The sequence below is a fragment of the Sapajus apella genome, unplaced genomic scaffold (assembly GCF_009761245.1).
Source record: "Sapajus apella isolate SASKATOON/1434 unplaced genomic scaffold, GSC_monkey_1.0 scaffold997, whole genome shotgun sequence".
In the NCBI taxonomy this organism is placed as follows: Eukaryota; Metazoa; Chordata; class Mammalia; order Primates; family Cebidae; genus Sapajus; species Sapajus apella.
The window spans coordinates 2,669-17,498 of record NW_022437923.1 but is presented as its reverse complement, the minus strand read 5'-3'; the positions used below and the strand labels follow the sequence as shown (position 1 = coordinate 17,498).

The 14,830-nt window shown below is 61.9% G+C and overlaps 1 protein-coding gene across 1 annotated transcript in view; it reads left to right on the top strand.

Moving 5' to 3' along the window:
• Positions 1 to 2,359: 2,359 nt before the first annotated feature.
• The window catches only part of LOC116546513 (kinesin-like protein KIF1A), a gene marked incomplete at its 3' end in the record, with an annotated part of 15,111 nt that continues 2,640 nt past the window's right edge, over positions 2,360 to 14,830 (top strand). The window contains exons 1-6 of the mRNA XM_032272758.1: positions 2,360 to 2,547; positions 10,539 to 10,615; positions 11,575 to 11,754; positions 12,454 to 12,519; positions 13,031 to 13,209; positions 14,385 to 14,496. Of these exons, the coding sequence (XP_032128649.1) occupies positions 2,442 to 2,547; positions 10,539 to 10,615; positions 11,575 to 11,754; positions 12,454 to 12,519; positions 13,031 to 13,209; positions 14,385 to 14,496 (720 nt within the window). The remainder of the gene's footprint in view (positions 2,548 to 10,538; positions 10,616 to 11,574; positions 11,755 to 12,453; positions 12,520 to 13,030; positions 13,210 to 14,384; positions 14,497 to 14,830) is intronic.

The following is a 14,830-nucleotide window of genomic DNA, read 5'->3' as shown; positions in this document are numbered from 1 at the left end:
CCACTGCTTCTACATTTCAAAGATCAAGTTATACAATAGCTTTATTTTTTACAGTTTGGGATGGCCAGTTGTCCCTATACTGATCTTACGTCATTACCTCAATTGATACCTTTTTCTTCAATGGATGTGTGTGTGCATGTGTGTGCCTGTGTGTGTGTGCACCTGTGTGCACGTGTGCACGTGTGTGTGCGTGTGTGTCTGCTTGTGGACATGCTTAGTCTGTTCACATGTCGTTTCTAGACTTTGGAAATGGTCGTACTCCGTAGGATATAGATGGAGAGCTGGTAGGGGATGTTTCCCCTCTTTGTTCTCATTTTTCAAAATTCTCTTGTCCTGCCAAATTCCACTGAAAGTCCTGTTGGAATATTTTGCTTATTGGAATTGCACTGAACTTATACAGCTAAATCTGGGGAGAACTGGAAACTTCGCGGTGTTGAATAACATCTGCTTTCATAAATGTCTTCTTAATTTCTGAGTACTTCCTATGTCAGTACTTGGGATTACTGAGTCAAAGGACACAGACTTTTTAAAGGCCCCAGGTGTGCTGCAGAGCGCTCGCTGGAAACCTTGTGGGTTTGTGCTCTCACCAGGGACACGTGAGCTTGCCTGTCCCTCTCTCCATCCCGGCTCCAATGTCCTGAGACTTGTTCCAGTTTTAAAAGTACAGGGATTTTCAACACAAGCAAACACAGATTCTCAGAGGTCATCCCTCCGTCCACGCAGGCGGCCACTCCTGGCCGTGAGGGGAAGAGGTCGTGGCGGAAGCACTCTGGAGTGTAGACATGGCTGCGTCTGTGGCTCTAAGGGGCTGCGCTGTAGGTGGCATGAGTCCAACCACAGCAGGAACTTGTCCCCACTTAGTCGTAGGGTGGCCTGGCACCTCCCCTCTCCTGCAGCCTCTAGAAGAGCTGTTTGCTGAAGGGACAGCCCTGCCCCACATCCAGCGTGTTGTGTGTTCTGCAGAGGAGTTCTGGAGAGCCTGGGGGTGGCTGGGGCGGGGTCCGGGAGCTCAGCACCTGCCCTGGTCCCAGGCTCACTGTGCCCCTTTCCTTCTGCAGACAGACCCTCCTGCTCTTGACCCTGGGGTTTCCAGGGGCAGCCCAGAGGGGCTTGTCCCTTCTTCACAGCTACGAGGCTGGAGCACTGTCGGAAGGGGCCTTTTGGCCAGATTCTCCCAAGGATGGCACTTATGGGCGGGGACGACCAGGCGCAAGGTTGCCTTTTCATGGAATCTCAGTGTGGGAGGGTTTCAGGGAGGCCACCTAGCCTTTGCTCTCATTGGATGCCTCTGGTGGTGGGGGACTCACCACTTAGCGGGCACCCTGGAGTGCTGGAGACAGCAGCTGGTGGAAACCTCTTCATGCTGGCCTGCATGGATGCTGCTTCATGGAGCTCTGGCCATTCCTGTAACCAGCAGCTCTGTCCCGAGCCTGTCCCTCCCCCTGTGCCCAGGAGCCCCATCCTTCAGGCCCCAAGTCCCATAGGGGAAACCGTAGCGTGTGGGAGGTCTGCCCAGAAAAACCTTTTGCGGTAGCTGCTTTGTCATTGCTTTGCGAGGAGTTTTCATCGGCCTTCCTCAGAGCCCTAGCACCCGAGAGGCCAAACCATTTTGGGTTCTTGACCGCCACCCTGTCATTTCACAGAAGGTACACTGGGGCCCAGGAAGCTGAGTCACACGGCTGGAATAAAGGCAAGGCCCAGGCCGGCCCCCCAGCCCTGGCTTGTACTGAGTTCCCCGTGACTCACGGGCTGCCCCTCCTCAGTGGGGCCTTCGGGAATGTTCCGCATAAATTACCAGCAGGAAATGTGGCTGAAAACATTGACTTTTGTCCCATTGCTTAGGGCTGTCTGTCCTGTTCTGTTCATTTCTGAGTAAAGTCCTCCTTGCTAATTCACAGACCCTTCTGCAGCTGATGCGGCCACCAGCGGGCACTCCACACAGGGTGTGATGGGGCATTCTGGAACACTGTGCCATTTTCAAGCATCCTTGACGTGTTGATCTGAGCCCGCACTGGCTCTTGGGGCCTGCATGGACCTGGCATGGAGCCCACCAGGCCTGTGTCCGCAGGGGAAGCCCCTGCTTGGGGACTGTGCCGTGGGAGGGAGTGAAGGCCACCTTCACATTCACACCGAGGTCGCTTTGTTTCTTTTGTCAGGTTCCAGCTTCCCCAGGCTTTCGAAGCCAGGTTCCACTAGTCCCGCTGGGCTCCTGGTTTCTAGAATGATCTGTGCTGCCCCTTCCTTGTGGACTCCACCCCACTCATGTGTCACAGCGGGGGACTTTGGAAGGGAGTGGGGAAGGCCTGCGGCTTCAGCTGCGGCAGAGTGTGGGTCCTGCCTCTTCAATGTTGTTTCTGATTCATGTTTCCCTTTTTCCCAGGTGATTCCCCGCTCACTGATTCTCCCACCACTGCGAGGAGTGACAAGCAAAGGCCACCGAGATGGCCGGGGCTTCGGTGAAGGTGGCGGTGAGGGTCCGCCCCTTCAATTCCCGGGAAATGAGCCGTGACTCCAAGTGCATCATTCAGATGTCTGGAAGCACCACCAGTGAGTATCGGCAGTCGGCCTGGCCCAGGCCCCAAGAGCAGCATCCCCCTCCTTGTCTCTGTGGTGCAGGGTGTCCTGGGGCTGCTGCAGCAAACTCCCACCAACCGTGGTGGGCTTCTACGAACAGATACTGACGCTCCCGGCTCCGGAGGCCGGAAGTCCAAAGTGAAGGTGTCAGCAGGGCCTCACTGTCTCTGAGCTCCTAGGGAGGATCTTTCCTGCCCTATCCGGGGTCTGGTGGTTGCCGGCCACCTTGGCTTGCAGCTGCGTCGCTGTGCTCTCTGCTCTGTCGTCACCCGGGCTTCTCTGTGTGTCTGCGTCTCTGCTTCCGTAGCGCTTTTTTATACGGACACCCATCGCTGGGTTTGGCTTTCTTATAAGGACGCCCATATGTGTCGCCACGTATCCCAACCACATCAGTGTCTTGGAGCAAGAACCAATTGTCATCTCTCAGTTCTATGGCTGGCTGGGCTTGGCGGGGCTCAGCAGGGTGGTTTGTGCTGGGGCCTTTGCTGCTGCCGCCGTCACAGGCTCAAGTGCTGTCAGCTGCACGGAGTGGTGACATGAACAGCCGCCTGGTCTTCAGGATGTGGACAGTGACAGAGCCTCCCATTCACTTGTGCTCTGCACCCATCCAGCACCCCTCATCTATTACCTACCTGTGGAGGGGGCGCCCCGGGGGGAGGGCACTCAGGGCCCGTGGACACTTCCTCCCTAGGTTTGGCCTCTGAGGCCTGCTCAGGGGCTGAAGATTCAGGTCTTGCTGGGATGCTCTGGGCTCTGTTGGGTCCTGTGGAAGTGGGTGTGGCCTAGGGGTGATCCTTCCAGAAGCCCATGGAGCTCTGTGGCTACTCATGTTGCAGTGGGCAGGCTGCAGAGACCCTGCTGACCTCCAGGGTGTGGGCGCTCCTGTGGCCATGGCCCCAGTGCACTTCGCGTCTGCATCCGACTGTTCTGTGAGGCGAATTCTTTTGTCTGTTTGATCCCTGGAAGCAGACCCAGAGACGAGGATTTGGGTGCCAAGAGTTTATTTGGGAGGTGGTCCCGACGCACTGTGGGACACTGGGGGGGCTTGCGGGGAGGCTGACGAAGGTGCGTTCCAAGTGGGTGGCCCCCGTGCTGGGGCCTGGCCTTGCCGGGGCCCTTGGACAAACACAGTGTGGCTCCGGATCGTCCTGTCCAGGAGGGCCTTAGCTGACTGCGGGCCTGGCCTTTGGGGTTGGAAAAAGTACTCAGGTGGCAGGACCCTTGCCTTTAAGTGGGAAGCCTCTGACTCCGGGTGGAAAGGTGATCTCAGGTGCGAACCATGGCTCTGGGTGTGAACTTTGACTCCAGGCAGAAGTGACCAGGAGCACTGTGACCCTGGGTGGGCAGAGGGCATCTGTGCCATGCCGATGGCTATTTGTAAGTTGTCCCAGGACATCAGGGAGGGCCCTGGGAATGCCCTTCCACCCCCACTGGGTGCCAGCCACACAGCTGCCATCTCAGTCCTGCATGTGGGCACAGTGACAAGGACCAGACCCCATGGAGCAGCTGAAGACTACCAGAAGCTGAGTGGCTGAAAGAACAAAGTCTCAGCGATGGGCCCTTCCTGTCCCTAAACCTTGGGGATGGCCCAGCCTCAGGCCAGACACTGGAGGACAGGGCGGGGCAGGTGGGCGGGCTGGGGCGGGCGTCCCGGAAGTGACGGCCGGAGTGGGCCACTGGCCCCCTTGCAGCCTCCAACCTGCCCCTGGCCGGGCCTCCAGGGGCACTGGGTGGGCAGCTTCCCCAGTTTGCATTTCCCCTCGTAGGCTCCAGAAGCGGGAGGGTGCAGCCTGGAGGGGAACCAGTGTTGCCAAGACCTGGACATTGGCGGCGCTGCCCACCTGCTGAAAGGTGGTCTGGCCGAGGCCGCGCCAGCCCAACCCCGCTTCCCCAGAGCTGCTGGTTCAGAGACAGCAGTGCAGGCCTGGGTCCCAGACCTCACGCCCCAGTGGTTTTTGCCTGCCTCACTCCACCCTCTCCTCTGGCCCAGAGAACCAAGGCCGAACCAGCTTTACCCCAGGGCTTAGGAGCCAGAGGCCTGAGCCACATCTGTGGGCAGCCACGTTTCCTTCAACGCCTGCTTCAGATGCTCGGATTCTGCCTGGCCTCGAAGAGCCCGGAGTTCTGGGATTTTGCCTGTGTGCCAGCAGACTCTGCTCCCCACTAAGCTCTGAGCAGAAGTCCAGGCAGGTCCAGGAGGTCAGCAGGGGAACGCAGGAGCCCTACAGTCTTTTTGGGCCACTGGTAGGTCCTGAAGGAGCCTCCCTTTCTCAAAGGTGAACATGTGCAAGACACCAATATCTTCCAAGAGTCACCAAACCAAAGCAGACGTCTGTGGGGTTCTGAAACCGAGAAGGAGGAAGGGCCGTGGACCCAGACCTGGGGGAGAGAACCCACCAGGGCGTTTCCTCCCAGACACCCGGAATGTTTCAGACATCGTTGCTTTCATCCTCAGGAAACTGAAGAGCCACAGAGCCAAGACCACACGTGAGATCAGTGTCCTGCCCACTGTAGCCAAGGACACGCCAAGACAGCTGGGGCCCAGGTTGGCCCGCATGCAAAAGGCGGGTTGTGAGGTGGCAGGGACAGGCACCCAGGCCGCTTGCTGGGGGCAGTCTGGTGATGGATATCAGATGGGTGATGCCGACCCCACCGTGCTGCTTGCATGAAATGAAACAATGGAATGCAACAAAGACCATCCAGCAAGCGTTCAAAGCCGTGCGGTGAAAACGTTCACCCCAGTGCTGCAGTGGTGTGACCTCGGCTCACCGCAGCCTCCACCTCCCAGGTTCAAGCGATTCTCCTGCCTCAGCCTCCGAGTAGCTGGGACTACAGGGACTTGCCACCATGCCTGGCTAATTTTTGTATTTTTAGTGGAGATGGGGTTTCACTGTGTTGGCCAGACTGGTCTTGAACTCTCATGATCCACCCGCCTCAGCCTCCCAAAGTGCTGGTATTCCAGGCGTGAGTCACCGTGCCTGGCCCTGGCGCTGTTTTATCAAGCCCAGGGCAGCTGTCCAAATGCCCGCCCGCTGAGAGCTGCTGAAGGGACCTTAAGTCTATCCCAGCCGAGGACTTGAGTGCTCCTGAAAGCTTTGTGTTTGCAGCCTTGGGAAAATGGTACACGATGTTGCGGTGAAGGCGGCAAAGTCGGCACAGAGCCGGAGAGCGAGACTGCGTGTAGGTAAAGGGCAGACGGGCACCCACGCACGGCAGGTCCTGTGTGCACGGGACATGCGTTTGCGCGGGAGACAGCTGGGTGCGGGGAGGGCAGTGAGTGGCAGAAGAACGGACAATCAGGAAAAATCTCTAGAAAAGCTGTTTTCATTTTGGAGAAAGCAAATCAGTGCCGGTTCTGGGAGAAAGTGCTGGAAGCCGTGTAGGAAAGAAATCTGGGTGAAAGGCTCAGGGAGCCAGGAGAGGAGGGTGCCTTCTAGCTCTGGTGCAGGGAAGCCTGCCGGAGGAAGCGGTCGTGGGCTTTTCTCCTGGAGGTCGAGGGGCCAGGGTGTTTTAGAACAAGCCCCAGGAGGACACCTGCAGACCGGGCATGAGACAGGTGCGGGCGACGCCCCCCTGCCAAGGAGCCGCTGTTCCAGATGACCGCTCAGCTGCAGCTCGGTTCAATAGAACCGGGAGAGGCTGCGCTGGCTGCTGCGTCAGCCCCCTGGAGGGTGTTGGGGGCTGTGCCGGGCCTCTCAGAGGATGTCATGGGGCAGTGACCTGGTCAGCCTGCCCTGCCTGCCCTGCCTGCCTGGCAGTCTCAAAACATGAGGAGAGGCCCCACCCTAAAGCGTGCCTTGTAGCTCCACTGTGGTGCAGAAACTGGAAGCATTTGAAAGTGAGTCTAACGTGGTCCCGTAATCACCACTGCGGAAAGAATCCGCTTCCTTTAATGCACCGAAGCTGGCGGTTCTGTGAGCCGGCCGAGCCGTCTGAGGTGTGCTCTGGTCCGGCCTGGCCGAGCTGCTGCAGGCTGGCTTAGGGGTGGAGCCGGTGTGACTGCTGCCCTCCTCCTCTCTCCTCACGTCACATGCTCTGCCCTGGGGAACGGAGGGCGTGAGGCCCTGAGCCGCTCTGCAGATGCTGAGGCTGGCTGGGGATGCGGACCGCTCTGAAGTGAGCTTCTGGAGTGAGGGGCGTGGCTGTGCTCATGACTCACTCGCTGTGTGATCCTGGCTAGATGGCATCCCTTTGGGCCTCAGTTTCCCCACCCGTGCAGTAGCGAGGGGTGGTGCTGGGTACCCCCGAGGTCCCCAATCATTTTTGCACTCGGAGGCCCAGGGTTGAGGCCTCTCATCCCTGCCCTCACCCACAGGAGGCGACCTGGACCCAGACTGGGTGTGACCCCAGGCCCGGGCCACCACTGTGGGCTCCCCCAATCCTGAGCAGTCGGGGAGACAGGAAACCCCTCTGCACAGGGAGCAGTGGCCCCTATGTGGTCTTCCGGGCTGCTGTTACAAAGAGCTACACACCGAGTGGCTTCAAACGACACAAGTGTCTCCCCGTGTTCTGCAGCCCAGACTCTGGCATCCAGGGCGCTGCAGGGTGGGCGTCTTAAACAGCAACGTTCCCTTCTCAGTGGCCTGGAGGCGGAAGTGCAATCAAGGTGCCTGCGGGTCTGGATCGTGGGAGGGCTGCCTTCCTGCTTCGCCCTCGCCTGGCCGAGCGAGCTTGGGTCCCCTCCCCTCCTTTAAAGCCACTCACCCCGCCACGAGGTCCCTCATGCCCCCACAAGGCCCCACCTCCAAGTGCCATCTGGTTGGGGTCAGGGCATTGCATATGGATCTGGGGACACACTCGGCCCACAGCCTGCTCCGATGCAGACAGCCAGCTCGGTCCAGCCTCGCACCTGGTGCTCAAGGCCACAGGGACACGGGGACTGAGAACACAGCTGCATCCGTTCCTTGCCCCTGCCCGTCCTCCAGCACCCCAATCCCCGCCCGCCGTCTCTGTCCTGTCCCGGCGGGCGTCCAGCCCTTTGCAGGCCCGCGCAGAGCCCTGGGAAGGCTGCCTGGAATTGGGCAGCTCAGTGGCCTCGGAAGGGCCAGCTCTGGGGGCCTGGCCGGAGCCGGGGCAGGAGGGGATAGGGGCCCTAAAGGGGCTGGTCGAGGAGCCCAGCCCAGCAGGCCCCGGGAGGACCTGTTTCTCCCTCCTCCCTCCTCAAACCTGAGCGAGGAAAGAATTCCAGGCCCTGGCAAAAACAAGCGCTTTCTCCAGCAGACTCTGCGCAGGCTGTGTGGGCAGCGGACCCTGCCCCGGGCTGGGAGGTGTTTTGGGGACTCTGGCTTCTAGTCTGGCTGTGTCATGTGACCTGCGGAGAAGACATCCCCCTCTGGAGCTTGGGGCCCATCTGTAGTGACAGAGGATAGTTCTCAGCCATAGCACAGGGTGTGGGAGGGGTGGCAGGGCCAGGGTGGGGTGGGGGGCCCCAGTCACAACACAGGGCCGGTGGGGGGGTGGTCTCAAACACAATACGTGGCCTGGGGGGATGGGGACAGGGCGGGGTGGTGGTTCCAGCCACAATAGTGCCTGGGAGGGATGAGGGCCCAGGACAAGCAGGCCTGAGGGATTCTCCCATGGGCCATTTACAGCTGCGACTGGGCCCCAGTCCCGCCCACTCAGCCATGCTGCCCTCAGTCCCCTGCCTACCTGGCATTCCTCGGGCACCACCTGTGCCCTGTCCCAGGAGGGCCCCCACCTCAGGGAACTCATGGCCACCTGGGTGTGGCACAGGGGCTTCATCTGAGCAAGGCTGGCACCAAAACTGGGCAAGGGTGGGACAAGGAGCAAGGGCGGGTTGGGGCGTGGGGAGGGGCACAGCTCTCTGCAGCTGGGTGAGGAGGGGGTGGATGGGGCAGGTGGGGGTGTGGGGATGGGAGCCCGGCCTGTGCGGGGAACTGGGCCTGAGTGCCATGGGTGAGGGGAGGAGGTAGACAGGGTGGGTGTTGCTGGCTTGAGCAGGGGTCACGGGGCTGTGTCGAGCTGGGAGGCCCAGCTGGGCTGAGCTTGGGAACGCGCTGCCATTGTTCCCAGAGCACTGGTTGGTGGTTGATCCGTGCTGGGGGCTCTGGAGGTGGCGCCACAGGTGCTGTTACCTGGGTCCTGGCAGGCAGCTCGGCCTCCTCCTTGCCTCTGCTCCTGGACACAGCACGGATGTGGCCCCTCGGCTCCAAGGACAGGGCTGCGACGCTCAGTCCCCGGCTCCCTCCTGCTGGCTGCCCAGGGTACCTGAATGTTTCCTGTAAATCCTCAGGCCTGGGACAGAGGCCCAGGTGGTACCGGAAGCTGGATGTGCCCTGGGGACAGGGCTGCCAGTGACACCTATGCTGTCAGCAGGACTCATGGCCAGAGAGCATGACCCAGGCACCACGGAGCCTGGAGCAGCCACGGAGTGTGGACAGGTGGACAGGGTCTCAGTGCCCCACGCTGCCATAAGGAAGCACCACACGCAGAAGCGTGCTGTCTCGTGATCCTGCGGGCCAGACGTCTGAGCTCCAGCAGGTGGCAGGGGCAGCTGCTTCCGAGCCATGAGGGACACCGTCCAGGGCCCCTGGCTTCTGGGGCTTGCCGGCTTCACCCTGACCTTTGCCCTCGTGTTCTCATGGTGCCCTCCCCATGCACGTCTGTCTCCAAATCTCTTTTGTGAGGACGTGGACCTCATCTCACCCAACTACCTCCGCAACGAGTCTACCTCCAAGTGAGGTCCCATTCTGAGACAGTAGGGGTTCGGACTTCAAACTGTGGATTTGGGGGACATGGTTTAACTTATAACAGGGCTGTTTTGTTCTCCGTGGCACTGGTGGCAGGTCCCAGGGTGCATGGTGGTGCAGAGGGTGTGGGCATCCTGGAGGCTGTGCCTCACGGCCCCGGCCCACATTGGCTGAGAAAAACCGGCCCGGGGCAGACAGACCTCTGTCCCCAGCCTCCATCTCCCAGCTGGGGCGGTGGCGTGAGGGCTTCGTTCTTCAGGCTTGATGGATGATGGCGTGATGGTGGTGGTCTCCGGGACCCCCGACCAGGATGGGCCAGGGTTCCTCCTGGGTGTGAGAACCTGAGAGGGGACTGCCTCAGGCCTCCAGGCCTCTGTCAACACGGTTCAGATCGTGTTCCAGGGTGCACATCCTGTCCTTCCGGCCACTGAGGACTCACAGCCTGCGGGGTGCAGTTCCGTCCCGGGCCTGGGAAACGCTGGGGGCAAGGCTGGAAGGTGGCGGTGGGTTGCTGGGCTCCTGAGACACTTGCAGGCCATGTGGCTGGGGGACCTCCTGGGACAGTCATTCTGGGACAGCTCCTGGGACGCCCCCCAGGCACCGGCTGTGGGTGGTGGCATCATCACGTGTTCATGGATTTTCTCTGGATTTGATGAACAGCATTCTGTGGGCACTGCCTGAAGCCAGCCCAGGGGGCCTGGAGTTGGGCTTAAAGTTGAGTGAATGAGGGAGGAGGGAGACGGACTCAGGCAGAGGTCAGTCCCAAACAGCTCTGTCCAGAGCGGCAAACCTAGAAGGAGTCACACAGGCATGGCACAAACGTGGCAGATGCCCAGGCTCCCAGTGCTCGGGCGTGCGAGAGCCGAGCCAGAGCCTGAGGGCCTGGGCAGGGCAGGCGCTGTGAGCCCAGGGTGGGCCGAAGAGATGGAGGGGCTTCGGCTCGATGCAGGGAAGGGGCCTCCAGAGTGGCTGCCTTTGAGGGAGCCAGTTGGACTGGGTGGGAGAATGACACGGATGCTTGCAGGCTGGTACAGTGACGCCCTCGGGCATTCGTGGGTGTCAGGGCCCACCATGAAGACGGGGTAGAGACAGCTCGCCCGGCTGGGCGTGGGGGCCTAGGTCCCCTCCGATTTTCGGGCTTGACTCATCTGGGGCCCGAGGCCTCTTAGGACCACCTCCCTACCGTGAAGTGTCGACGCCAGCTGGCCAGGGTCCCTCCCAGCACAGCACTGACACCTGCGTTCCTTCCTGCAGCCATCATTAACCCCAAACAGCCCAAGGAGACTCCCAAAAGCTTCAGCTTCGACTACTCCTACTGGTCACACACGTCGGTGAGCCGGGGCCCCGGGTCGGGGGAGGCGGGCAGCAGTGTGGAGCCACGGGGCCCTCGGGGTCCCTCCGCCTCTCTGAGCCGCTCATTCCCCTCTAGCTGGGGCGAGGACCCCACCCAGCTCACCTGGACCCTGCTCCACTCAGCGTCCCCGGCTAAGGCAGTGATGGAGGCTGCAGGGCTGAGGGGCCGTCAGCTCCCTGTGGGTGGTTTCCAGGGTCAGAGCTGTGTGTCTGTCCAGCTGCTGGTGACTTCTCCAGGCATCCCAAAGCCAGAATGCCCAGAGCTGACCCTGGGCCTGCCTGGCATCTGTGCCCTGCACGCTGGGAGCCCAGGAGACACCTGGACTCTTCTGTTTCCCCCCTCCCCCATCCAGTCCACACGGGGCCCTGTCCTCCACCTGCCACCTCCCGGACCCTTCTAGAAGGCAGGCAGCCTCCTCACCTAGGGCCCTCATACCTACATCTCCGAGCACCTGCCCCCTGTAGCAGCCCCAAAGCTCCGCGCTTCTGCCCACCACATCCAGACAGTCCTCCTTCCAGGATGACCCCAGCCAGCCATGCTGTCCCCCTGCCTAAAGTGCCCCGCTGCCCTCAGGACAGTGTCCAGGCACCGCAGCTCAGCCTGTGGGGTCTCTGGGCCTTGCACCCTGTCCCTTGCCCCAGCTCTTGTCACCCCTGCTTGTCACAGTCACACAGAACTTTTGAGGTCCCACCTCTGGGACTTTGCATGGGCTGTTCCCTCTCCTGGAACCCGCTCTCCCGCCTGGCGGCCACTCTTCATCCCTCACCTGTGACAAAGAGGGCCCCTCCTCCAGGAAGCTGTCCCCCAGGCAGGATTCGGATGAGGTCAGGCGACCCTCCCCGCTCTGCTGCCTGGTACCCCTGGCTCCTTGGACACGATGGGCTGAGCCTCCGGGGCAGCCAGCCTCTTGCAGCTTCGTCTCCTCCTCGTCCTCAGCCCGAGGACATCAACTACGCCTCGCAGAAGCAGGTGTACCGGGACATCGGTGAGGAGATGCTGCAGCACGCCTTTGAGGGGTACAACGTGTGCATCTTCGCCTACGGGCAGACGGGCGCCGGCAAGTCCTACACCATGATGGGCAAGCAAGAGAAGGACCAGCAGGGCATCATCCCGCAGGCACGAGGCGGGGGCGGGCGGGGCGGGCCCAGTTGAGACTGAGAAGTCCGGGCCAGGCACCCCTGAGAGCAGTCCCCAGAGAGCAGGGACTGGGGAGGGGAAGGCCAGCTGGGTCAAGGGTAGGGCTGGGCAGGTGAGAGAGCCAGGGGTGGCCGTGAAACTGCTGACCCAGGCCCCAGTGCAGGATGGGCCTGGCCTTGACAGGGTCCACCTTGATCATGCATGTTAGACAGGGCAGCGGGAGAGCCGTGGCTGGGGCAGCTGATCTCGGGGGTGTGGGGGCTGGCAGTGCGGGCAGAGAGCGTGCTCAGGACAGGGGTGACCGAACACCGAGACACAGCAGCTCCTCCTTTGCCATCCCCCTGGGCAGGTCTCTGGGCCTGAGCTGGTCACCACTTCTTTGCCTGTGGAAGGAAGGGAGGTCGCTGGGGTATCTGTGGGATGGTGGAGCCAGGGCGAGGGGCAGGCGACCCACAGGAAAGGGTCAGATATCAGCCAGGGACCCCTGAGTTAAGAGGGAGACCGCGGCTCCTTGGCTACAGACTGCCTCAGTGCCTTTATCATGACGTGTGTGTGGCGAGGGTGCACGAGGGGCCTGAGAAGGTAGACCCTGCCTGGCGCAGGCTGCCCACAGCACCCCAACGGGGGATCCAGGGAGCAGCCCCAGCCCTCCCCTGCTGACCGTCCCCATTCCTGCAGCTCTGCGAGGACCTCTTCTCTCGGATCAATGACACCAGCAATGACAACATGTCCTACTCCGTGGAGGTAGGCCCCCGCCTCCCGCCATCGGCCCCAGGGCAGGGATGGGAAACCCGAGGGGCTGGCAGTGCCTTCCTCATGCCACGTGAGTGCCCACCACTGGTCTGTGCACCCAGCTTGTCCCTTGCTCTTCCAAGTGCAAGACGGCTGGCCTGGGCAGGGCTCGAGTCCCCCAAAGCACAGAGCGGCCAGGGAACCCTGCCCAGCAGGGTCCTCTCCAGCAGCTGGTCTGTGCCGGGGCAGAGGCCGGCACCTCAGAGCTCAAGACCTGGCCATGCCTGCCATGCCCGAGGTGCCCCTGGCACGCCTGTGTCCTAGAGCCCAGGATGGCCGCGGGGAGGGAGGCCACACTGACACCCCTGCCTCGTACGTGCACACGGGGCTGCAGACAGGGAGCCCTCTGCATGTGCCCCCAGCTCAGCACGCAGTCCCCACCCCCCCTCATTCAGGGGTCCCCCCAGTGACGGCCCCACTCCCCGACCTCAGGGGTCCCTGATGGCCTGGCTCTGCCCTGCAGGTCAGCTACATGGAGATTTACTGTGAGCGTGTCCGTGATCTCCTGAACCCCAAGAACAAGGGGAACCTGCGGGTAAGGGAGCACCCGCTGCTGGGGCCCTACGTGGAGGACCTCTCCAAGCTGGCTGTCACCTCCTACAATGACATCCAGGACCTCATGGACTCAGGGAACAAGGCCAGGTGGGTTGGGGGACTTGCTGGCCCTCCCTGCCCTCCTGTCCCACCACCTCTCCTGGGAGGAAACCCCTTCACTTTGGGCTCAGCCCTTTTCTGTGGGGTCTGTGCATGCCCCAGTGGAGGTGTGCCCTCCTGAGCCTGAGCCCTTCAGGCCTGTGCCAGCCCGGGAGAGGCTGAGAGCTCCCCCTGTGCAGGGGACACTGTGACATCTACGGGCTGCTCCTTCATGGGGACCTGCATCCTCCAGCCCGGGCGCCTGGGGGGTGCTGGCAGCATCTGTGGCAGCAGGGCCAGTGTGCTAGGGCCGGGGTGTGCGTGGAGAGGGGCGGCCACACAGGGCTGCCGCCATGAACAACCCGGCTGCTTGGCCTCCCCTGCCTTGGGCCTTCTGCCCAGATGCCCTGGTTGTCATGGCAACAGACCCTCCCCCCTCCACCCCCCAGGACTTCCTGAGGGTAAGGCGATGACCCCTGTCACTCTCAGCTCCTGAGGTCGGAGATTGGGAGTCACACTCCTTGCCATCCTGCACCCCCTTGGTGGCCCTAGGAGGACCAGTGGGGGGCTGCTATTCCTGACGAGGCCCTCAGCGCGCCCTGGCCGTCACCATGACACCGTGCTGGAGCCGGGCCCTGTGCCACTGCACGCTGTGGGCTGAGTCTTGGGAGCCTTCCCTGAGGTCCCTGGCAGGTCAGGGTGGCATTGGGACCAACCTCAGGCCACCCTCAGCAGCCTCAGGCTTCCTGTTCTGGAGGACACCGCCGCTGATCTGTGCCACCTCCTGTGGGGAGTGGAGGGCTCCTTGGGCTTCCCAGAGCCTCGGGTGTGGGCCGTGGTGGGGTGGGCAGTGGATGCCCCTTCCCCTCCCACATCATGGCTCTGGAGGGCTCCTGCCCAGCTGGGTGCCACATGGGCTTCTGTGTGCCCAGGAGTGGGAGACTCCCCCAGTCACTGCTGCCCTAAAGATGCCAGGCGGGGGCTGAGTCTGTGAACACCACTGTGGGCAGGCTCCCTGCTGGAGCCTTGGCAGGAGGCAGCGTCAATGCCAGCCCAGGCAGGGCGGCTCCTGGGGTCTGGGGGAGCTGCCCCCCGATGACCCGGTCCAGAGGGCTGGTACCACTGGTGACCTTGCGCCTGGCCACAGGATGAGGGGTAACCGTGTGTGGCTTTCTGCTCCTCAGGACCGTGGCGGCCACCAACATGAATGAGACCAGCAGCCGCTCCCACGCCGTCTTCAACATCATCTTCACCCAGAAGCGCCATGATGCAGAGACCAACATCACCACAGAGAAAGTGAGTGTGCAGCCGCGTGGTGGTGCCACCGAGGGCAGCGGGTGGTGGTCAGGGTGGGGGTGGAGGTCAGGCCAGTGGGGGCAGCACAAGGACGTCATGCCCGATGCCCACTTGCGGGGGGGGGGCAGTGTCCTTATGCTGACGCTAGCACCAGGTAGGAAAGTCCCCAGCCCATTGCGCGCCTCAGTGGGGGTCAGCCAGGCCTGCAAGGCCCCCTCATCTCAGCAGGGGGCATCGGGCACCGAGGGGAGTCCTGGCCTGTGGTGTTGTGGTGGGTGGAGAGCGTGGGGGGCTGTGGAAGGCTGGGCACGGGGGGGCTCCTGGGCTGTTGTGG